The sequence below is a fragment of the Apteryx mantelli genome, chromosome 6 (assembly GCF_036417845.1).
Source record: "Apteryx mantelli isolate bAptMan1 chromosome 6, bAptMan1.hap1, whole genome shotgun sequence".
Lineage (NCBI taxonomy): Eukaryota > Metazoa > Chordata > Aves > Apterygiformes > Apterygidae > Apteryx > Apteryx mantelli.
The window spans coordinates 34332216-34355736 of NC_089983.1; the positions used below are offsets into that span (position 1 = coordinate 34332216).

Genomic DNA, 23521 nt, shown 5'->3' on the forward strand with positions numbered 1-23521 from the left:
AGGGCACAACCTCATTTTTCTCCTATCTGCATCCTGAAATGTAAAATTAATTTTTTTCAATAGACTGTTTGAATGCCATAGATTATCCTTTTCTGCAAAGGGACTTTACATTTTTCAGCAAGAAAAAAAAAAGTTTCCTCATCAAATATGATGTAAAATTATAAAAATCCCTCAGAACCACTGAAGAGTTTTAAGGCAGAATCTACCATTTACGTAACCAGAAAGCAATACAGTAAGGCATTAAAAACATGCCTGTAATGTTTTATGCATTAAGCTACTTAAAAGACTCTAAAGCAGAAAAAGGAATAAGCAGCAGCAGAAAAAAAAATATGCAGAGCTTGTTTTTATTTATAGTGGCTTCTATCTCTCTTTCAAATGGGTGACTGCACTACATTTTGGTAACCCCACCTTATAACAGAGCACATTATACAGTAAATGAAAGCAGATTTCTCAAAGTGCAAGGAACCTTGCAAACATGCACTCCAGAACAGCTACCAAGTGGACACATTTAAGCACTCTATTTATATGATCTTCAATGTAACCAGTATTCTTATTTCTGCCTTAAAGCTTTCTTACATGACAAAATTAATTACCATAACAAAGTAGTCAATTGTTTCAGAGTTTCTGTACTCTAGTATCTTGTATAATGCTTTTTACTGCATTTTAATATAGCTGAAATTTGAGAATACAATTCCAAACATTTTTTTCAATAAACAGAATTTCCTCCAGATCGAATGCAAAACTGGTATGAAAAGCTGGCACGCTAGCTTATAGTTCTGGAAATTCTGAAGCATAAATAGCTATCTCAGCTTTAACAGATTGTATTGCAAATCTACATACTTCAGCACATATCTCATACTATACCAAAAAGGAGCAAAGGCCAAGGATAAATGGCCACCAGCTCCCCCTTAAGCATATCTGCAATTTTTTTTCCCCCTTGAAAAGTAATGCTGTATTATTGGCTATCGAGTAGATGAGGTGTATTGTACCACAATCTTAAAAATCACCCTTTGGAGAAAAAAAAAAAAAAAAAAAAAAAAAAAAGAGAGAGAGAAGAAAAAAAGAAATCAGCCCGCGTACGTCTTGGGCATCCCTTTCAAGATACCTTTGGATTACATATATCTCTATAGAGCAATTCTAGTAGGTAAACATGATGCAAATAAATGAATCTGCACTTTCAGGCTTAGAACATGCACGACTGATCAGACAGTAGCTGATCTGTTGTTTGTATTCTTCCTCAGCTCTGCATCAAAACTCTGTCTTGTCTTCTCAGTGTGCTGAGTATTAGGTTCAGCACACAGAGCTAGCTCTTACCTCCTAATAGTCACACACTACCTGCTTGTTACACTCTTAGTACATCTTTTTCCCAAATTCACCCACCCTTTCCTTTGCTCAAAGGGAAGTCAGGAATGATCTTTGCATGTAAATATTTAAATCCCAGACACTAAATTCTCATTTCTTCATAGAACAGGGTAAGTAGACAGCAGAGAACAGCTTTCTTGCACAGTGCCCAGCCAGCAGACATCCACTGCAAGCCAGGAAGATCGCATATATCCAGAGGACAAGTCAATATACAGTCTAAACAAGGCAACCAGTTAGTGCCAAAGGGATCTTCTGCTGCAAAAACCTGAGGAGTTATTCAGATGCCTCAACATAGCTGTCTAGCGCCACCTTACAAAAACAACGGTATCTGAGGCTTTCACATAGGAAAGGTAAAATACAACACGGGAATTATGAGTAACACCTGTCTTTGCTGAGAGCCACTGGAAGCTACACAGTATACTCCGGAGCACCTCACAGAGCACTAGCCACCTATGTTTAGATAAATGGATCTCATTATTGAACCCTGAAGATGCAACTAAAAAATAATTAGGATAGATAAAAGTCATTTACCTTCTCTGAAGTCAGCATTTTTCTGCCTCACCAGAATTTGGAAGTCTTTTGTTGGATTAACACTGCCAACCTAAAGAAGGTCCAAAAATCTTAGAATTATCTGCCAACATCCATCTCTCTCTTCTTGTGAGGCAACAGGAATCTTAACGTATCTGTTTATTTTAATATTGAAGCAGAAGCTCTACACTTCTTTGGATACAGACTCATAAAACGCAAGTCTTAGATGTGCGTTAATGTGAGGTACTCCTAGCCAGGGTTAGTTACAACATGAACAAGATGAACTTACACTTACTATGCTGCACTCCTATGAGCCAACCATATCCTCTGGGGTTTAGAGGTCAGGAGCACAGTAATTCAAGCTACCTCCTTTGAGACTTTCTGTAGCACAGGCTTCTTACTAATCTTGATGGATACTTAATGAGGAATGGGAGCTCCTAAGCATGTGGGTATAGATTCACTGGCTTGCTACTCCAACAGGAAGCTCAAAATTAAAAGCTCATACTCAATTCATCTACTCTTTCTGGCCCAGTCTGACATTTTAGAGCTTCAGCTCTAAATAAGCATAAAAGTGCAGAGACCTTGCAGAGAGCAAAGGAACTAAAAGCAGGTCAAATGTAAATAAGTGTTTACTGACAAATGGATGCAGTAACTTCAGGAAAAAAAAAAAGTCATTGCTTAGCATTTCCTTTCAAGAATCAAAATTCTAAGTTTATGTGAAATTTTTATACTTTGCTGCCAAAATACTTCTTAAACAGATCTTGCAATAAACTTGCTTGATTTCTTGGTATATTTTCTTTAAATCTGGCAATGTCACTTTTCAGAAAATACTAGAAACTGATATTAGAAATGCAGAATATTGGGCACAGCTCCACGCCTTTAAGATCACTATCATGTATTTTAAAAAACAATCTTAAAGGACAGGATATTTGAAAACATATTGAGAGATCTCAATTTATATTAAATCATCCTTTTTCCTGTGGCATGAAAAAACAAATAAAGGAACATGCATAGTTATGATACAGGCTTCATCTGCCAACAAAAACGAAATTAAATGTTTAGCCTAGCAGCAAGATAAAACCAAATTTGTGATTTAGAACCCCAACCAATGCAGAGAACAGGCTCTGAAATCAAAGCAAGACCTTTGATTAAATATAGAGAGGTAACTTCTGTTTTTCAGAAGATACAAAAGAAAATAAAAACTAAATTCTACCACTGAATCCCAATTTTGGGATCCCATTTTCTTTGGACCCACAGACATGCCCTTTAGAGTTTCATGCACATGAGGAGAACTTTGTCCTAAGCACATGTGGGACTGATGTAAACCTGTGCTAGCATATACCTAAGAGCAGAGAAAAGTTCTCTTTACATGGTAGCAGACAGTCTCAAAATTCTGTAAGCAGACCATGTTTGAGTCGTTTTTCCCTAGAACCTTCCCTTTATCATGAATTCTGTATATCCACTAAATTACTTTTTGAGAAATAAATCTTCCCCTTCAACAAAAAAAGATTTGTAAAAATATGCTTACAGAGGTGACATTGCCTTCAGCAATGCTTATGATGCTAAAGCCACTTTCTTCATCTTCAGCTTTTGGCTTCTTAGGGTTGGGTCCATCTTCATTGCTGTAAATGAGAAGGCCAAAAAATAAATACAAGGAATTAATTCAAAGTAAACTGTCCTGGATCCTAAGTAGGGAATCAGTGAATTTGTGAAATATACACTGAAAAGGGAATATTGGACAAAACTTCATTATACAATTATTCCCAAATTAACAATAAACCATACCTTATTCTTCCCACAGCATCACAAAGCAAACAGCAGAAACAAAGATCAAATTTTATCTTACTAAAAATAAAGCAAAAATACCTCTTGTTGAAAGTATGAAATTATTCACGCTTATTTCTGGAGTGAACTTACTCAAACCCCTCTTTTCCACCATTCAGAATAGAAAATATCTCCAGTCACATTATTTGGAAGCTGTACATTGTGCTAATCTTACTATTTACTGTATATTCATGATATTTGATATTCTCAGATTCCTTTTAAACATGAAACGGTAATGAAAACTTAAAATTTAAGCAAGAAATCAATTTACTCTTCAAGAATTATTTGCTAGTTCCTGTCTTGGAATTGATAGCTATTACGTATCTGTTTACACAGAGACATGCAATTCTAATAACCCATATTCTCCATGAGTACACAAGAGCTTTACAAACTTCCACTTAGAGCAGTCAAAATGTGCTAGACAAATGCCAATTCAGTATGCAAGTTCTCTCTCAGGAAAATCTTGAACTACAGCTAAAAGTGCTTTCAAAAGACTACTTTAAATTTTTAAATAGGTAATTGTGGTTTAGGTTACCTCTAAGCTTTGCCCTCACAGTTAACATATACCCAGCTGCAGCTTCAAACTGAGAACCGAACTGCAACACCTAACATGCCAAACTTTAGACATGTCTTGGCAACAGGAGGGGTGGGGAAAAAAGAAAAAAAAAAAGACAGAGAAAAATCAAGCTAATCACAACAGGGGAAGAAAGTCAAAGACACTGTGTTCTGGGTTGCTTAATGTGACAGGCTACTGACACAGAAGAATCGATTTCACTCTAAGAATGACTGAAAGCTACTGAGTGATCTAAACTGCAGTATCTGTAAACCAGTGTTCATGGAAATTTAAAACAGGACAAAAGAAAACATTATTCTTAAAAGTTCTACTACTTCAGTGAAGAAAAGCAACTGCAAGAAGGGACAAAACGAGATCCTGGATTAGGTGCTGTTTTGCATATTTCAAGGTTGGAAGTGATATTAAAAATTGTACAGCATGTTACAGATCAACTATTAGAAAGAAATTGTATTTCCTTTTGTACTACAAGAAATTATCTTCCTTTTTACTTTATATAGCTTACTGCTCCCCTCCGTTAGACACAACGTCTCTCCCACTTTGTTTCAGTAGTCATCTTTGTTCTTTTACTTAATTTTGTCACCACTGAGATTAAATCCCTTCTCAGCAACTCCTGTCATCAGAGATGACCTTACTTATCACTCTAGGAGAAACAAAGACTTTGGTTCTGTCTCAGGACCAGGACAGGATACTTTGCTTCATTCCCAGCTCTGCTGACTTTCTGGCTGACCTAGGGCATGTTGCTCGATTATTTTGGACAGCCGATATCCTTGTCTGCAAAATGGAGAAACTGATACTTATCTAATACCAGAAGAGTTTAGAACTTGTGCTTAAACTAAAAGTCATGTATGTGTTGACATAGTTTGATGAAAGGCACAATGAACAGTCAAAATTCTCTTTTTAGAATCTTTTTAAAAGTTGTTCTGCAATTTCTTGCAATATCTTGAATTTTTTTTTCTTCCTGCATTACTTTTACTGATTCACAATGTTTTGCAATCGGACAAAGGAGGGAAACGTAAGTGATAATACTGCATTTAAGTGCCTAGGACCATATCTGTAGTCACCATTAATCCGTGCAGTACAACAGAAACTAATGAATCCATACCCATTTATACCAGCCAAGGATGTGACATTTAGAATCTGTTATGGTAATGCATATAATGCACAGATTAGCATTATTTTTAAAATGTGAAATGTACAACTACTATTTGAGAAAAATTATTAAAATATATATAAGATTAATTTAATACACCCACTTCTACATTTATATAGAAGCCTCTCACATACTGAAAAACTGGAGGTAAGAACCTCTCCAAAGCAAACCTAAGAAGGAAAAAGTAAAATGCTTTCAATTTTACTGTTGTTTTTTTGTTTTCTACTACACAGTGCATAGCAAAAGTGAAACAAATGAATATTGAATATTCAAACCTACTAGGATATCATGCATGCAGTTATGCTGCCTTAGTCCCATTAGATCTTAAAAATTAAGCAGAAAAGAATCAGGTCAATATCATGATGGGAGACATCAAATGAAAGACAGAAACAGTAACAATTAATTTTAAGAAAACAAAAACAACAGTCAAGAGAGCTTCTAGCCAGCTCTTTCAAAACAGTTTAGTGCAAATTGTCTAGATCTGGTATTTTAATAAGTTGAACGTTATCTGCTATTAACACTCTTAGTCACTGTTTTAGTGATGCCATTTTTCTTCATCAAATGATTTAACTGCATCACTCAGCTTTTCCCAAACACAGAGCAGAAACACATAGTTAACAATTTTGCTGTAGTGTTGACAACACTACTATTTTCATCCATTACTACACCAAAACCAGATTCCTTCCATTTATTATTTTTTAAAATCCTACTACCATTAATTTTTCTTCACACAGTTGAATCTTTGTACCCTTTCACCTAAAACCCTTAGGGATTTATTTATTTTTTTTGGACTATCTTAATGCCCCACACCACTTTCTAGCTCAATTATTTTTATAGCTGTTTCCACTTCCCCTCTAAAGCAAACCAGTTTTTAACCAAGGCAGGCAGGCTATTTTGGTTGCCACATTGAAGCCCGTGGGGTAAGGTGTTTTTAAGCAACTACCAATAATGTGTCACAGCTTTTTGTTTACATTTGCTCCCTAGCTTGCTTGACCCCAAGTTTTAGGGGTTTCTTGAACTGGTCCTAGAGCATCATTTTTCTACAAATATATATACACTCCCACAGAGACACACATGCACATACAGAGCAACTGGGGCACAGAGCAAGGGCAAGAGAATTTAATCAGTACGAATTCACAGACACACCAAGACAAGCCAGGAACACAATGTAGTGGAAAAATAAAAAGCAGGTATTTCTCAACCTGCATACAGAAAAGATGCAATCATTATCCCAGAGCAGTGGCATGAGAAGTCCTGACTCAGGTCTTCCCAAAGATAACATGCTGAGGAGGCTCTAGTCACCCAAAGGAAAAGGATATATGACAGCTCAGTTAAGCGGGGCCTGGAAGTGCCTCAAAGACACTGTTCCTAGTGATGAAAGCACTGAGCTGAAGAGGACCAAAGGAAAGGAGGAGTTAACTCAGAACTCTCCAACACCCCAGGGAACCAACTAGTTCTATTATAATCATCCAATAAATTAAGTTCTAAGAAGCAGATTTTGCTTGAGCAAAACTTGCTTGAGCAACTTGGCCGGGGAGTAAAATACAGTACCAATTAAACATTTATTCTTCACATTTGCAGCACAAATAATGTAAACACAGTATACATAAAAAGCAAGGATTTTTTAACTTAAAAATGTTGAGAAGACTAGATGTTCTAGGAAGAATCCATAACAGCTTGTTTTTTCAAGACATCCACATTATTGCACAGTACATAATATTCTGTAAATGAAATTGCTTTTCTTTTGACTTGGCATTCAAAACAAAAGCTACAGAACAACCAAAATAGAGCACACTGAGATGGAAGACTCATCTTTACAGCTAGTTTAAAGCTCCACAGTATTTATTCTAAACTGAATGAGACACACTGTTATTCAAACTATTTTATAACTAGCAGGAGGACAAACTTTTTAACCATTAGGCAGTCAAGCACTGCAACAGTTAGCACAGAGAAGTTCTGCAGTCTCCATCCTTGGATGTTTTCAAGACCAAACTGGATAAAGCCTCAAGTTACCCACGTAGATCTCATAGCTGGCTCTGCTTTGAGCAGCAGGCTGAACAAGAGACCTCCTGGGGGCCGTTCCAACCTGAAGGATTCTGTGCTTCTGTGACAACAAATACAGACACAAAGGAGCTGTAGAGTGGATATTAGCCTGACTTCCCTCATGGCAGCTGGAAGACCATTACTCACAATACCCCAAACTGTGGTACCACAGCAGTACTTTTTCAGTATGCAACTCATTGATTTTATGTTCAAAAGATTCTGAGCCTGCTACATTCAGCAAAAACAATTTGAAATGTTTTTAAAAAAAAAAAGTTTAAAAAAATCCATAATATATCTTTAACTTACTTGTCTTTGAAGATGTCTTGAGCAGTCTTGTCTTCTTTTTTCTTGCCAACATCCTTTAGGGGGAAGAGTGCTTTTACTTTTTCAAGAGGAGCCTGGCATCTTTCTTTTACCACACAGGGCATCTCCAGCATCTCTAAAAGGTGCGGTTCAATTGGTGGCAAAGGCTCATTGGGGTAAAAAGCCTTATGCTGCAAGCACTGTAAGAAATAGGTTAAGCAAAGACAGACTTTTAGGTTATATGCTTTTAACATAATATGCCTATGTATCTGGCCTCATATGCTATATTCAAAATGTCTTCCATAATAAACGAGTAACTACATTCAGATTGCTGAAATATTCTAGCTCTCAAGTGGATTGAAAGTCATACAATCAGCTGTTTAAAGAGATTAATAAAGATATTAAACAAGAAGATGGATAAAGAATGGCTGCACCTGCACTCACTGTAATAAGCTCTAAGAAAATTATGAAAAACCCGAGGAATGAAATAGTTGTTTCCGAGTATTCAGCTTTTTAACTTCATTTTACCTTTAAAATGCAGTCCTCTTATAAAATACAGTCACATGGTGGAGACTTCCAGGAATTCCACAATTAGTCAATGAGATATATACTCAACTTTGTATTCCAATTATTGGAACAGTTTACTGTTCCTCACAGAAAACATTTCTTCTTCATCAATAAAACTCAGTATGCATAACAAGAGAAATTATCACCAGTTTAGGAGCAAATGGCAAGAGAGAAATTAAATGTGCACAGGTGAGGCACAGAATATAGGTATGTTTGCAGATAAGCTTTGAAAAGAATGAGGGAATGGAGGGGACTGACAGATGTGCATGAAAGCTGGAACAGATGGCAGGAGCTACAGAGGAGAAGGCTCTTTCACCAAAGTGGTAAGATAGCGCACACGGTCAGGAGCCAAAGAGAGGAAGAGCAAGCAGGTTAATGAGGCTGGCTACAGAAATCCCAATGGGAGTTTTAAAAACCAAGTGGGTACCTTTTGAATGCTGTGAAGTGTGGGATAGCAGTGTGTCTGTGCATATATTATACACACACACACACACACTATATACATGTGTATACATTTATATGTTCACAGTCATGGGCACACACAGACACACATGCTGTACACTAAAGAATAATTTTTCCAAGCCCACTGCACCATGTGAATCAGATGGTGTGGAGGTAACTACTCAGTACCCCAGGAAAACAGGCTAGATCTGCTCCCCTGTTGGCTGTCAGACATGACCTTAATTTAAAAGAAGAAAAATAAAGCAGAAAAAAAAACCCAAACAACTCTATTCATGCTGAAGAGCTGCCAATAAAGAAAATCCAGACCATATGCTACACATCGATACTGATGGGCTTTCATGCTGCCATTAAGATTCCAATCCATATGAGCACATACTTTCAAAAGGAGGCAGTCATACAAGGCTACTGATTTGTAAGCACTTGTAATGATTTAAGGCATAATTATTTTGAAAGAAAGTAAAAATGTTGCTAGAAGCTGCAGTAATTGCTCTTGCAATACAGAAAAAAAGCAATATTTAAACAGCATTAGGGGATTGAATTAAACTCACGAAACGAAAAACTTAAGCCCCCTGTTGTGACTGCATTTCTTAAGGCTTTTGTATCTAAAGTCCCTAAGTGTGCAGCCGCAATGGTTGAACAGAATGAAAAGTAGCCACAGCCTCCACTTATTCCTGTTTTTCAAAGTAGAAGATGACCTCTGAAATCTGAGGTGGTTGATAAATGGAGATAAAGTGAACAGACTTAATCTGAAGTTTTTAATCCCAATCAGTCCCTTTTAACCTTGCTTCCCCTTTCTTCTAGCAAGAGCCCCCTCCCACTTTCACTGGGCAGCAAGTCAACCCACGCTGCCTCTGGCTTCCAGTCTAACTGTCCTATTCATGCACGTTGTCAGCAATGTACCGGCTCCTCCCTGTCCTGCCTAATATCCTTACATTTCTAGCCTAAGGGTGTTACCAGGTTTGCGTGGCAGGAGGAGGGACCACACTGAGACACGCAATGGAATAAATGGCTGAATAGACAGCAATTAACTGCAAGAAAGCATCCCACCTCATTCCCTTCTATTTAGCATCTAGGAACACACTTTCTGAAAAACATATCCTAGCAATTCTATAAAGCCTACAGGAACTGACTAGTATTTAAAGCCGTAGAACATGGGAGGTATATTAGTTTGTGTAAAAATTAAGCGTCTAGTCTAAGACAGTCACCTATTCACCCACCACAATCACAACTGTCTCGCATTTGTGATGTCTAAGGTAAGTAGGATGAATCATTTTTTCAAGGTTCCTTTTTCATGGATTATGGAATGGGCTGGGACAACTCTGCTTACACTAGTTAGCTAGCTTTCGGGCGGTTAAACATGTTTGAATTGCATCTCAACACAAGTGCCTTAGCGTTGAGTAGTTTGTGACAAGTTTAAAACCACCTTCCAACAGATCCACTGCATCCAGCTGAAGATGAGACTGCTTGATGCTAAAAACCTTTGCAGACTTCTGCAAGCTACCTCCGGTCCCTCTCCAGCCTGCTTTTGAAACCATATCCCACCATCACTGTACAGTACAACCACTTACAAACAAGCACAGTCCTCAAGGGTCATTTACATGTGGCCTAGCAACAGCCATTACAGCATATTTAGATGTGGATTCTGCAGCTGGATTCCATGAATTATGCAATGCTGCAGGCCACCTTCCCCACAAATCTTCCCCTCAGGTCTGCCTCACTACAGAACAGTCAGTGTTGAGCAACTTATTTGTCTGGATATCAAATAAAATGCATTGCATTCCATCCCCAAATATCTTATGCACTTCATATTCCTGTATTGAAGAGAAACAACTTTAACAATGAGGTTGGAAGCAAGTTTGCCACCATGAAAGCCATCGAAGTTAGTTTAGGCTTTTCTGGAAGCATGAAAAAAAAAAAAAAAGAAAAAAAAAAGAAACACTGAAACACTGGATATAGGATATTCCTCATCTCCCACCCCAGCAAGCATTAGCAACTCCTTTCCACCCACTCTGTCATTTCCTGATGCCTACCACTACTTCCAGAGAGATAATTTAGCTTGATCTTTCTGTTTAAATTCTGACTCTTGTTGCTTATCATTCCAAATATCTTCACGAGGCAACAGAACAAGGAAATAGAGGGAGAATTCATCTCTTCCTCAGAGTTTTTTTCCAAACCATCTATAGGTCCTGTTCAACCCAATCAATGTACTGGCTACACTGAAAAGATAATTTAAAGTTTGTCTTTGTAGCACCTAAGAAATAAGCAGTGCTACTTGTTTAAAAAACAAAGTAATAAGAACCTGGCACATATAAGCAGAAAATTAAAGAACAATCTTTCTGTAATTTATATGGATTAATAGTAGTATTATAACCAAGAATAAAAATAGAGGCTATGTGAGGGTAAAAGAAAGTGCTAATTGGACTGGTAATTTAGGGCTTTATAAAAAGTAAGCAGTATGGATAGAACTGCATATTACCTAATACATTGAAATAATAAATAAATACATTTTCCATCAGTAGCATTCACCCTTAAAAGTCCTATCATCCTCTAAGAAAACTGGCGAGTTAAGTAGTTACTCTCTTCTAGCAGCACTTGACTCTACTGCTGGGACAATGTCATCATTCTGTTTCAGAAGACAAATGCCACACCTAAAGAAAAATCTTTCATTAAGTATTCAATGATACAAAACTGGGAGGAGTGGCTGATACACCAGAGGGCTGTGCTGCCATTCAGAGAGACCTGGACAGGCTGGAGAGGTGGGCAGAGAGGAACCTCATGAAGTTCAACAAAGGCAAGTGCAGGGTCCTGCACCTGGGGAGGCATAACCCCATGCACCAGTACAGGGTGGGGGCTGACCTGCTGGAAAGCAGCTCTGCCGAGAAGGACCTGGGAGCGCTGGTGGACACCAAGTTAAGCATCAGCCACCAATGTGCCCTTGTGGCCAAGAAGGCCAATGGCATCCTGGGGTGCATTTAGGAAGAGTGTTGCCAGCAGGTCGAGGGAGGTGATCCTCCCCCTCTACTCAGCCCTGCTGAGGCCACATCTGGAGTACTGTGTCCAGTTCTGGGCTTCCCCCAGTGTAAGAGAGAGATGGCACTACTGAAGAGAGTCCAGCAGAGGGCTAAGATGATGATAAGGGGACTGGAGCATCTCTTATATGAGGAAAGGCTGAGAGAGCTGGGCCTGTTTAGCCTGGAGAAGAGAAGACTGAGGGGGGGATCTTATCAATGTATACAAATATCTTAAGGGAGGGTGTCAAGAGGATGGGGCCAGACTCTTTCCAGTGGTGCCCAGCAACAGGACAAGATGCAATGGGCATAAACTGAAACACAGGAAGTTCCATCTGAACATGAGGAAAAAATTCTTTACTGTGAGGGTGACTGAGCACAGGAACAGGTTGTCCAGAGAGGTTGTGGAGTCTCCTTCTCTGGAGATATTCAAAACCCACCTGGACAGGGTCCTGGGCAACGTGCTCTAGGTGACCCTGCTTGAGCAGGGGGGTTGGACTAGATGACCTCCAGAGGTCCTTTCCAACCTCAACCATTCTGTGATTAATAGGAGATATCCACTGAACAACAAACAAACAAAAAAGCAAAATTGTATCTAGCAATATAACAGAGAAATTCTGTGTGTTTCATTTATAAGTAAAACAATATTTGTTTTCTAATATCCAAGCTTTACAGTCCTTCCTAAAATACGAGCCATGCAGACATCAATCCATTTTAAGCTCTTCCCCAGCAAAATCTTCTGCTGACCAAATCTTGCATTCGGTTACACACTGTCTTGTCAGTATGACTGGCAGAATTTAAAGGGAACATTTAGTACCTCAGGTGTCAATCAGAGCAGGGTTTGAAGACCCTGGGCTTACTTGTGTTCCTGAAACCAAAATTTGACCTTCAAATCCTTTGCGATTTCTGATAATGCAATGAAAAGAAAGAGACACTGTGACTTCTGGAATCCAAGGTGAGTTTTCTTAACTTAAAATCACTCTACTTGCAGAATGAAAAAAATTCATTTGGAATTGTTAAGACTTGATAAACATAAATCCTATAATGCCACTTTTGGTCAATTTTCAGAGTGGAGTTACACACTCAATTTCTGTCCATGGCATTGTATACAACACAATTCTGCAGCTGCAAAAATTGCATCATAATTGTCTTTAATTTTGAATTTGCTGTGTCTTTTTTTTGAACACTTGAATTTCTATGCATAATTAAGTCTCTCATCCTCAGAACGCAAAGAAAAACTTCATGATGTGAAAGGAACGTAAAACAAAATGCAGACAGCATAAGTGCAAGAAGTGTGAACTGTTCCATTTGCCTGTAAAATGTGTCAACTCAGACTTCCAAATTGAATATGTTAAATGTCAACACTATTAACCATTTATTCCCAATCAAGTTTACCCTAGACTGATCTGTTTTGGAACCAGTGCTAGATGCAGTGACAAATAGAGAAGTGACTGTGCTCAAGATTTGCTGGGACACAGAATGAGAAGCTCGATTTTCCCCAAATTTCAATCAATTTCTCTCTTTGCCCAGAAGCTGAAGCCTATGTCTATGTCTGCATCATGGTCATTGCAACACAGTGTTGAGATACCCAGACAAGTTTTCACTTCTGTGTGCCAGTGAATTTCAATGATGCTGCGGCAGACATCTCAGCACAGGTGTAATTTTTCCTGCTTCTTGGAAGCCAGAAACATTAAGAATAAAACTTATGTCAGGAACAACATAGAAACCAGTGGCTACACGATATAACATGCTAAAGAATTTATATTATACTCTTCACAGTGCAGATCATTTCAATGATAATTGGAGAAAGATAGAAAGATGAAAAGTTTTAACAAGAGAAAAGTTTTTAAAATATGCCATATAGTTCATCATCTCACCTGGTACAATCTCTGAAAATGAGGGTTTGGGATTTTGCTGGGCTTAAACAGGTCCTCAAAACTTTCTCCATCATCATCTTCATAAACCAAATTCATAGAATCAATCAGCGAGTCAATTGCAGATAGCTGATCCTCTGAGACAGCAATTATATACAAAAAGAGATTAAATACATTTGTAGATGGATGCGTTTCTTGAAACAATTTACAAATGAAGATCCACTTCAGAACGTAAGATTTTAACAAAGGCATTAAATGCCACTGCAGTTATAGACATGCCAACAACAAATACGGATAATGGACACAGTAATAAAAATCCTGTTTTGTTTAAGAACTACAGTGTAAAGTTATAGGGCCTTTGGGGTTTTTTTGAAGACCTCAATTATTGCTGCCTTTCCACTTCCATTTTTCTTCTTTTTCAAGACGTTTTTATTTGCAACAGAAGGTTTATAAGCCACTTGGAAAATAAGAGCTGTTGGTTTGAAAAACTAAACTCAGGAATACAACTTTTAAAAGTTATGATTGTAAAATAACTCAGTTGATGATAGTCAATTATTGCTTTGGTAAGACAGGTTGTTAGATCTGTTCTCAAACTGCTGGTTATGGGCAAGAAACCAGAACCTGATTTAGAAACACCCACCATCCTTTATATACTCTGACCAGCATATGCCCATTCAATGGATCATCACACAACAAATTAAAGGAGTGGCAATGGATTTCAAACTACATCCGTCTATGCTTATTGCTATGAAAAATTCTTGGAACAGTGAGTCAAACTTGTGCGCCTGCATGTTCTGTGGCTCTCCAGAGGCCCTCCATCTGAATCTGGACACCAGTAAGTGCATGCTTTAAAAACAAGACAAAAAACAAACAAACAACCCCCCCCCCACAGGAAAATACAGAACAGCCTTCACCTTTCCATGTTACATTAACAGTCCACACAGCAAGTGGCTGCTGGATCAGCTTTGCATGAAAGGAGCTGATGCCTCTATTCTAATTCTAGATAGCTAAGCATATATTGTAGATCCCTATCATAAACTACAGCCAGTTAGGCTTACAAACGTGTTCAAAGATCAAGGGTTATGGAGGACTAAATATCAGATCTCTATCAGAGAGATCTTGTGAGACTAATAATCACATAACCCAAGCCAAAATTCATTCAATGAGACTGTTTTAAAAGACTGTCTGAAAACCTCAAATCTGTTCAGCCTGCAACTAAACTGCCAAAGTTTTGATACCAGCTTTACACTTCAGGATGACATCACCATAACATATTTGCAAAAGGCTGGTTTTTTCTAAGCCAAAATAACCACGAAGCTTGTGTTTTCATTGGAAAGCCAAACATTCTAACTATTTTAGAGTGTCTTAAAGAAAAAGCAGTAGGTTACTTTGTCCAGGAGTCCAGGAAGGGACTCTCTTACCTGTAGGAATATATTTTTTGTTGTTTTTCAAGGAGGAAAACATGTACTGTCTTAAGTCTTCCATGTAGGGTAGTTGCACATAGATGAGACACTAAATGAAATGAAGGGAAAAAGAAACATCTAAAAAGAAACAACTGAGCCTGACGTGAAAAATCTAAAGTACCCTAAAAGTGCCCCACCACAGCAATATAATATATCAAAAATCACATGATCTAATATTTGTATGTACCAAAATAATCAAACAAAATATTTATAGAGCAACACAGTTTTAAGCAAAATAAAACAAAGGATTATTTTAAAATACAGCAATGGCTAAACTGTTCAGCTTTGTACTGGCTGAATATAGCTCTCTCAGGTTATCCAGTCCATTTTTCTTGGTGGTTTCCTGTGCAAAGTTCCATCCAGCCAAGCTTTAATTACCCCATCCAGCGGAGCTCTGGGAGGTTTTATCATAGCTTACTGTGTTTCAAAGTCAAAAGTTGTTTTTTGACATTCTCAGCCTAATTTTTTTCTTTATTCAAATACCTCCTCCAGTTCATATCACCCTAAATAATTCCTTTCCATCCTTTATGTTTATACCCTTCAAAAGTCTGAAGACTGTTATGTCCGCCCCCACCTTAGTCATTGCTTAGCCACACTATACATATTTAGCTCTTTGAATAGTCTCTTATAAGCAAGATCAGTGGAAACATATGCTGCATAAATTCTGAAATATTGTGTTGCTTTTGGGTCTCCCAGAAAATTTTTAAATTTTTATTTCAGATATGATTCTGTTGTGCACAGAACTTTCCCTAAAAGGAAAAAAAAAAAAGCCTTAAAAAAAAAAAAAAGTAAAAGCTCCAGGATAACAAAATGAAATTATTACTACGTTATTGAAATAAAAATTATTATTTAAATCTTTAATATACAGGATACTAATATAAACATATTGCATTATTCTTCCATATATTTTTTTCTGGGGAATTTACTTAAAAGTATTTATTACCTCCCAGTTCTGAACTGTTATTATTTTGTAAAATCACTCAAAAAAATCCAAATGATTTCTTCTGCTATTCTACCACTCTGCAAATTCATACGGTTCAATTGCGATCATTTATTAATTGGTATTTGTAAAACATCAGTAAGGAGGGTCTCTAAAGAATGGTAAGAGTGAAATATTACCTCGTATGCATCCTTAATATACGGAAAGGCTACGCCAATCTGCGGGTTACATCTTCTATCAAAAGCATAACGCACTATGGCCACTACTTTCAACTCAGCCAATGCATGGATAAGGGCAGAAAAAGCAACTGCTGCATTCTGGGGGAGGGGAAGAAGAAAGGAGGGAAGGAAGAAGAAGAAAAAAAAAAGGTCTGCAAAATCATACAAGTTCACAATAAAGTCTGTTGAAATACACCTTTCACAGCGAATTTCCACTAAGCATGAAGAGGTCTTAGAAATATTGTAAGACAGAGAGAAAGGCAGGCAAGTTGGACCCCTGAAGGAATACAACAGAGCTCTGCTGGGAAGTTTTTACTTCTAATACTTAGAATAGACCTCTGAATTATTTTAAATATCACAGTGGTGCAGCGAACTGCTGTTCCATGTGAGAACGGACCTAAGTATCAATTCAACTTCTCTATGCCCTTGCACATACATAATATTTACCAGATTCTCATTATTCATGAGATGTGGTACTCCTTTGGAGTCTGATCCAACTCCTTTTGACCTTGATGGGAAATGGATCAAGACTTCTCTAAGCTGCATTAAGAATACTTCTGTTTTATTAACACTGAAAGAATTATCTCAAGCACCGCTACAATTTTTTTCTGTTCTATGGCAAAACACCTTCAGTATTAAACTTTTGTTCACCTTACCTCATCATCTTTTGCTGCAAAGACCTTGAGAACCTGGTTGCCCATGTAGTACTGCCTCCGGATCTACAGATTCAAATGGTCACATGTTAGCTTGATCTAAGACAAATGTCATTAATGTAACTGGAACCAATTAAATTATGAAACAATCAAGATATTATTCATGTGAAAAAGCTGCAGAATTTAATTCCTGCGCATAGAGGTTCAATTCCTGCATATTTTTCATGTTTGAATTTATCATACAATATAGATATTCAGTCATATTCTGCAGTATTGACGGGAGGGAGTGAGAGACAATGCTAATCACAGTCATTACCAGTCTGAGTAATACTGCAGTAATTCAAAAGTCATCATGGAAAGTCACCTAAACTTTACCAGCAAAGATGTGCCAAACAGATGCTGAAAAAAAAGTCATATCCCAAGTTAACAAAGTTATTTCAACAGCAACCTGAGTATACACAGCTGTGCTGGCAAAGGAGCACTTCTGTTAGCAGAGTTTTGTCAGCTGTGTTCATGGACAGCATAAAAAAAAAAAAAAAAACCAAAAAAACCCAACAGAAAACAAAAAAACCACCCCAGGTTCATTAAGGGGCCTTCCTGGAATAGCTGGAGCTAGAGGCTGAGACACACCCAAGAGCAACACTGCAATTGTGAAAAACCTGTCACAGAGAGTCTGCACACTGTTATGAACATTGGTTAAAATGTCACAGGAAAAGCAAGAAAAGTACTGATTTCTCTTTGTTAAAGAAAATCTCTTCACATTACTAAACAACGAAACTCCAGGTAGCCTGGAGATAGTGTACATTACTAAAATGCTGCTGAAGTCAGTGACAACTTGCCCCAGAGCAGATCTGTTTCATGGATTACAGTATGATTCTTGAACTCAGATTACTGTACCTGCAGTTATTCTTTACTGATCTTAAAGAACTCGGGCATTTTTATGTTCAGTATAGTATAAATATCTAAATGTGTGTATCACTGCACCTTTTTTTGTTTGCCAAAAATGGTTCCTTTATAGTACTTTCAAGTATTATTTCTTGATTTACATGGCATTGCTTATAAATTAAAAATCAAAGTTTAAGAGGCCTCTGATCTTCTTTCCTGAGGGATGTGAATAACTGAGCAAATAATACGAGGTGGTTCTATTCCTTCTTTAATTATGTATTTGGAGCTGCTCCAGTTTCTCTAGTTAATAATAAATAATCTTTTCTCCAAAGTTTTTACAAGAAACAATTTAATATAAAACATACATTTGAATAGTGTTAGGATTATGACTCCAAACAGTAAAATTCAGGAGCCAAAACATAAGGAAAGTATGGGTCTGGAAAATTCTAGTTGTAGTGGAAAACTTCTCGATACCATTATCTTTACAATATAGTTTTAATCCTGCAAACACACCTGAATAATTTCATTCCATCAAGATCTACACAACTATTATTGGGCATAATTGCTCACACTCCTGTTTACAGGACCAGAGCACACATTATTTAAGATGTAATTTTTATCATGAAATCCAAAGATAGGTGAAGTACATCATAAAAAATATCAAAAGCAACAATGTTTGGTACATTGCAAAGATTTTGCATTGCAAACAATTTGTTAATTCTTTAAGGGATATTTATGTGAATTAAAATGTATTCCTACAACTAGTTTTATGCAGACAGCTTGAACACAAATCACTGTACTACCTGGCCAACAGTGGAAAAAAATATCCCTAAGTGAAAAGACCGCTTACCTACAGGAACATGATGTCTCTCATCCATTTTCCTCTTAACTGTTTCTTATTTCAATGAAGGTCACACTTCAAGTTGAAATAAGAGCCAGCCTCCAGTGTAAGAGAACACAGCGCATGATGAAATACATCTTGCAGAATGCATCTTACTAGCCTGCAGGCTAGTAAGATGTGGGAAAACTGCAAAAATACGTCCCATTGAAACCCTAGGTTCAGACATACAAAGGTTGGATCGAGCTTCTGGTACAGAACTCGGCAGTCTCTGACATATCTCTGCCCTAATCAATTTATGGCATTATAAGCTCAAGAATGAAGCGGTTTCTTGATAGTCACTTTCAGTCCACAGGCTGCTGTGTTACTTAACAGCTTTAAATTCCGGATGTCCTCAAGGAGCAAACAGATTACAGGTCCCATTTAGGCTGGCTTCCCATTTAATAAAAAGAGCTTAAATTCCTGGCTCCTCGGTTACCAATGCGCTTAGGTCAACTGCGCATGAATAGTCTAAGGGCATATCTAGCCTAAGGGTCTCTGTGCCACATGTACAGCTGAGCAGAAAAATGTGGAGTTACATCCATTTGGGAGTCAGCTCCCATGGATATTTCCTTTTGCTATTATCTTTTTTTTTTCCTGGCAAAGGTAATGATTCCTCAAGCCTTTTAAGGTTTCTATTTTGCACAGCCAGTGAGTGAGACATTTCAAAGAAGAACAGGAGGGCTGGGAGCTCTCAGTACAGCAGGAGCAGAGCTGCCCTTTGATTTCCCTAGAGGCTTCAGTTTGCGTGGTGAAGGGGACTGGGTGCAATGAACTGCAGGATCAGTAAACTTTCAGTCACCCTGTGCAGTATCCTGCAGAAGGAAGAGCGGAGGCAGCTTAACATTTCCAGCAATTACTGGCACTCACATTCCTGTACTTCCTCCTCATATATCCCACTTGAAGAAAGGGTTGTTAGGCCTTTGCATTAGGTTTTCCTAATGTTTAAATACTAGCTTTCCAGCAAGAAATCACCGTGTGTTGGGTTGCTTTTATTAAGGTACTCCCTCAATTTAAGTTTCTTGCAACTTCCAGGTAAAAGGGTGCCAAAATTAATCCCACGGGTAAAGTGCATATGCTCACAAACACTAGACATCTGTTGAAATATGGATAGCTTTTGAATGATTTTACTTTCGTCTACACTCTGAACTCTTTGCTACATTTAATTTTTGTCACAGTAGAAACCAGAAGAAAGTCACTGTTTATATACTAATCCTTACGGAATCCTTATGGAAATGAGAATAATGCAAAGAAGAATGCAATAGTTTTCAGGCTTTCTTTAATGTTGATGGGTTTCTTCTGTAAGAAAATGAAAAGAACACACAAACGTGGCTGGACGAAGCCCAAGAAGGTTTCTGCGCAACCTGAACAGAAGATAGATCATCTTCAGCTGCAGATCTCGTGTCACTATTTGAGTTACTGAGATGAAATGATAGTAAAGTACATCTGCAGCCACTTTGTGGAGATCTGAGATCAGTGGCTCCATTTAAATCAAGGGCCCAACAGACATTTATGAACTTTTCTCTGTCACAAGAGTACACAGTGTTTATATCTACTAGAATCAGCAAGTAAAAATCATCCCTGATGGCAGGTGCCTCATTCCCAGTCACTGGAACCCAGTGCAACACCAGTACTTTAGTGAAGCTAAACCAAAATCAGTTTTCTGTAACTACCCAGTAAGTTGAGTGTGGAGAAGTTCAGTACCATACCTGACAGGACCTGCTGAATCCCAAAACAGAAAAACATTTTGCTTCAGTTTTGTATTTCATTTGCTCTTCATCTACTTTGGAAAAAGGAACTATATCACTCCCATAGCGAAACCCTGGAGAACAAGAGAAGAGTATCTGGTAAGCATATGCGCCTACAATTCTAACACTGAAATTAGCTCTCTGAATATTTTAACAATGCATGCATGCCCCACAGCTACACTCTACACACGCTTATCAAATTACTTTCCCTGTTAACAAAAAACCCCCACATACCTCAGATGCATTTTTTGCAGTTGCACTTCTTGTTCATCATTTTTTGCAACATAGTTACTCTTGCAGACAGCAGGAAAGAAAATAAGGGAATGGCGCACCTTACCTAAAGTTATGCTCACAGATTAAATTTAAGCAAACTAACAGAAAAACCCAACACAAACATACCACAAATCATGTACAGGAAATGACACCACAAGGGATTCAGAGAACAAAATGTGCTAACAATGTAAGTGAGATACCTCTTCACATACAATGGAAAACTAAAACGCTCTCGTATGCAGAAGTGGTCCTGCTGGCCTACTCTACATTTCTGTATTTCACTTCCCTTGCCTTACATCACAGGGATATTTTCACAGAATAGAAACCTGTTAGTTTCTCAGAGATATGATCTATTACACCTGCTTATTTCCCCACCTCAAGTTACAGTATCTTCCCTGTAACATCATACTTCATTATACTGTCACAGACTAAGGATTATATCTCCAGGTGAGAAGTAAGCAGAAGGAAGAGGTAAATCCCAGGATGAAGAACCCATATGTATACAAGTTTTCCTGAAAACCAAAAAGCAAATGAACAACGCAAATTTCAGAAAGGCTGCTACAAGCACAGAATATTATCTTACTATGACATTTCTGACAACGTCCATAAGAGTCCATGAGACATCAGCAGCTCTTTAACTACATTGAGTATCACACCATTGATAGACAAATCTTTGGTCTCGTTGGTTAACTTTGAACTGTTCACCACTTCTAAGAAATTTAATCCACTCAGAGAGAGGCTGAAGGTTATAAAAGATTATCTTAACCATGCTAAGTATTCTGCATACCACTACTTTAAATCAAATCTTTCACGGAATTTAAACAGTAAAGCTAATTGTCCCTTGAACACTAACACTTCCTTTAATGGTTTCATCTTCCCAACTGCAGACTAGAGTACTTGCTTACCTAGAAAAAAGCAATACTATGGAAGTATTCATGTATCAGCACAACTGAAGAGCTGAAAACAGCAAAGGTAACATCACTACTCACTAGAGAACTGAGGTAAGGTCCTCTAGAGAATACAGTTTAGGAAGCTGTAGTACCTTCAAGTTCCACCTGGTATTATTATTATTCCTATTACTGGCAAAAGCAAGAACTTTTAAAATTTAACAGTACAAGCCATTAAGCTTTGGTTTGTCTTCAAGGAGCATACAAAGTCATACCTTGAATAGTATCATCTCTCTGAATTTCAGTCTCGTCATCATCATTTAAGCAGTAAACAGTTTCTTTTTGCACATCGTCTTTTCTGAGGGTTTTAGCATCTACGACTGTCCAAGTTTTTTTCACCTTCTCTTCTGTAAGCTTTATGTCAGAATTTAAAAAAAAGAAACATTTAAAATTTCAGTTGGATCCAGAGTGCTTGCCACAACATGAAAAAAACAAAACAAACAAAAACAAACTTAGACCCAGTGCTGGGTTATTTTACAAAGAAGGGACTAATAACGACAGCCCCAAATTTGCATCTGACTGCTACCATAGTGCTTTCAGAACATTGTTTCATCTGTATGACAGCTGTCAAACACTCAAACTATGCCATAACAACTGCATACTTGTCTTAGTTATTCATTAAAATCATGGGCTAGATCATCTGTGTGAGTTTTTAGTCACAGGATAACATGCACTTGCTTGCTACGCATTTTACTTCCCCACCCTATATACTCACATTTTTGACAAAGCACTAAAACATACATTAAAGATTTGAGAAGACTCTGTGTTCATTCAGCTTGTTTGCCCAGTTTTGCATCAGGCTTACTATACTATGACATAAAAATATCCTGTTACTGCAACTTCCTCAAAAGGTAGATAAAGATACAAATTATATTATGGGACCCAGAAGAGAAAGAAGGAATAAATATCAGCAACAAGTGAATTTTGCCAGACTACAGGGAAAGACAAACACTTTCTTTTCTTCTCTACCTAAATGAGACTGATGGTGAACCTAGTAGATGAGAAGAAAAATGGAGAACTGTGCAGAAAACAGAGAAGACAGAACAGACAAGGGCAGTAGATACCACAAGTCTCTACTCCTAGGTCTAATCTCAACTGTCGTATGACCTCAGGCTAGTTGCTTGGTTCCTGTTTTTCATTCTCCCAAGTTTCATTGATTTAGTTTGCAAATACCTCTGGGAAGGGACTCTTACTGTGGCTTTGCACAGGCCTGGCAGAATATCCTTATCAAATAAAAAAAATATTTATGAATAAGTATAAACAGAAAGCTGGCATCAGAGAGCTCTTCCAGCACTAAGAAGCCTATCTTTCAGAAATCAGATGCATTTCAACTTTGTGATACATCTTCTTGAAACCTTGCACTGTTGGCTAGACTCCTACTTTGAGGTTCAAATAAGCCAAATAATCTCCATCTCACCAGATCCATCATTACCACCACACTATATGGTTGCCTCGTAATTATGCAGTAACTGAGATTTTGCACAACTTCTGTGTTTAAACACAGTTCCTTCCTCCTAGCACTGCGTGAAAGACCCATGCAAACTATAAGGGAAACGGATCGCATGCAAGCTCTGTCAAACAGTACAAAGCGAACAAGCTGAAAGGATGCATGTTTTTCCAAGTCTGAAATAACAACAGATGTGACTTGCAACAAAAGCTGGTAAAACATTTACAGCCAGTGTTTTACACACACGTAAGCATAATTCCTCCAATGCCTAGAAGTTAATAAAAACATTAAGTCTCATTCAACTGTGGGCATTTCACTGATGCCAAATGGAAAGCTTCACACAGGTGCAGCATTCTTAATTAGGCTCGTCAGCTT

General features: G+C 37.8%; 1 protein-coding gene across 2 annotated transcripts in view; it reads right to left on the bottom strand.

Annotated features, from left to right (window-relative positions):
* The window catches only part of XRCC5 (X-ray repair cross complementing 5), a 55122-nt gene that overhangs the window by 17076 nt on the left and 14525 nt on the right, over nt 1–23521 (bottom strand). Inside the window, exons 8-16 of one of the 2 annotated variants that reach the window (XM_067299235.1) lie at nt 21915–22053; nt 20441–20553; nt 16973–17035; nt 16278–16415; nt 15117–15207; nt 13699–13832; nt 7788–7984; nt 3419–3512; nt 1894–1963 (exon numbers count right to left, since the gene is read on the bottom strand). In XM_067299235.1, coding sequence (XP_067155336.1) covers nt 1894–1963; nt 3419–3512; nt 7788–7984; nt 13699–13832; nt 15117–15207; nt 16278–16415; nt 16973–17035; nt 20441–20553; nt 21915–22053 — 1039 coding nt within the window. The remainder of the gene's footprint in view (nt 1–1893; nt 1964–3418; nt 3513–7787; nt 7985–13698; nt 13833–15116; nt 15208–16277; nt 16416–16972; nt 17036–20440; nt 20554–21914; nt 22054–23521) is intronic. The other variant, XM_067299234.1, reaches the window with a different exon arrangement.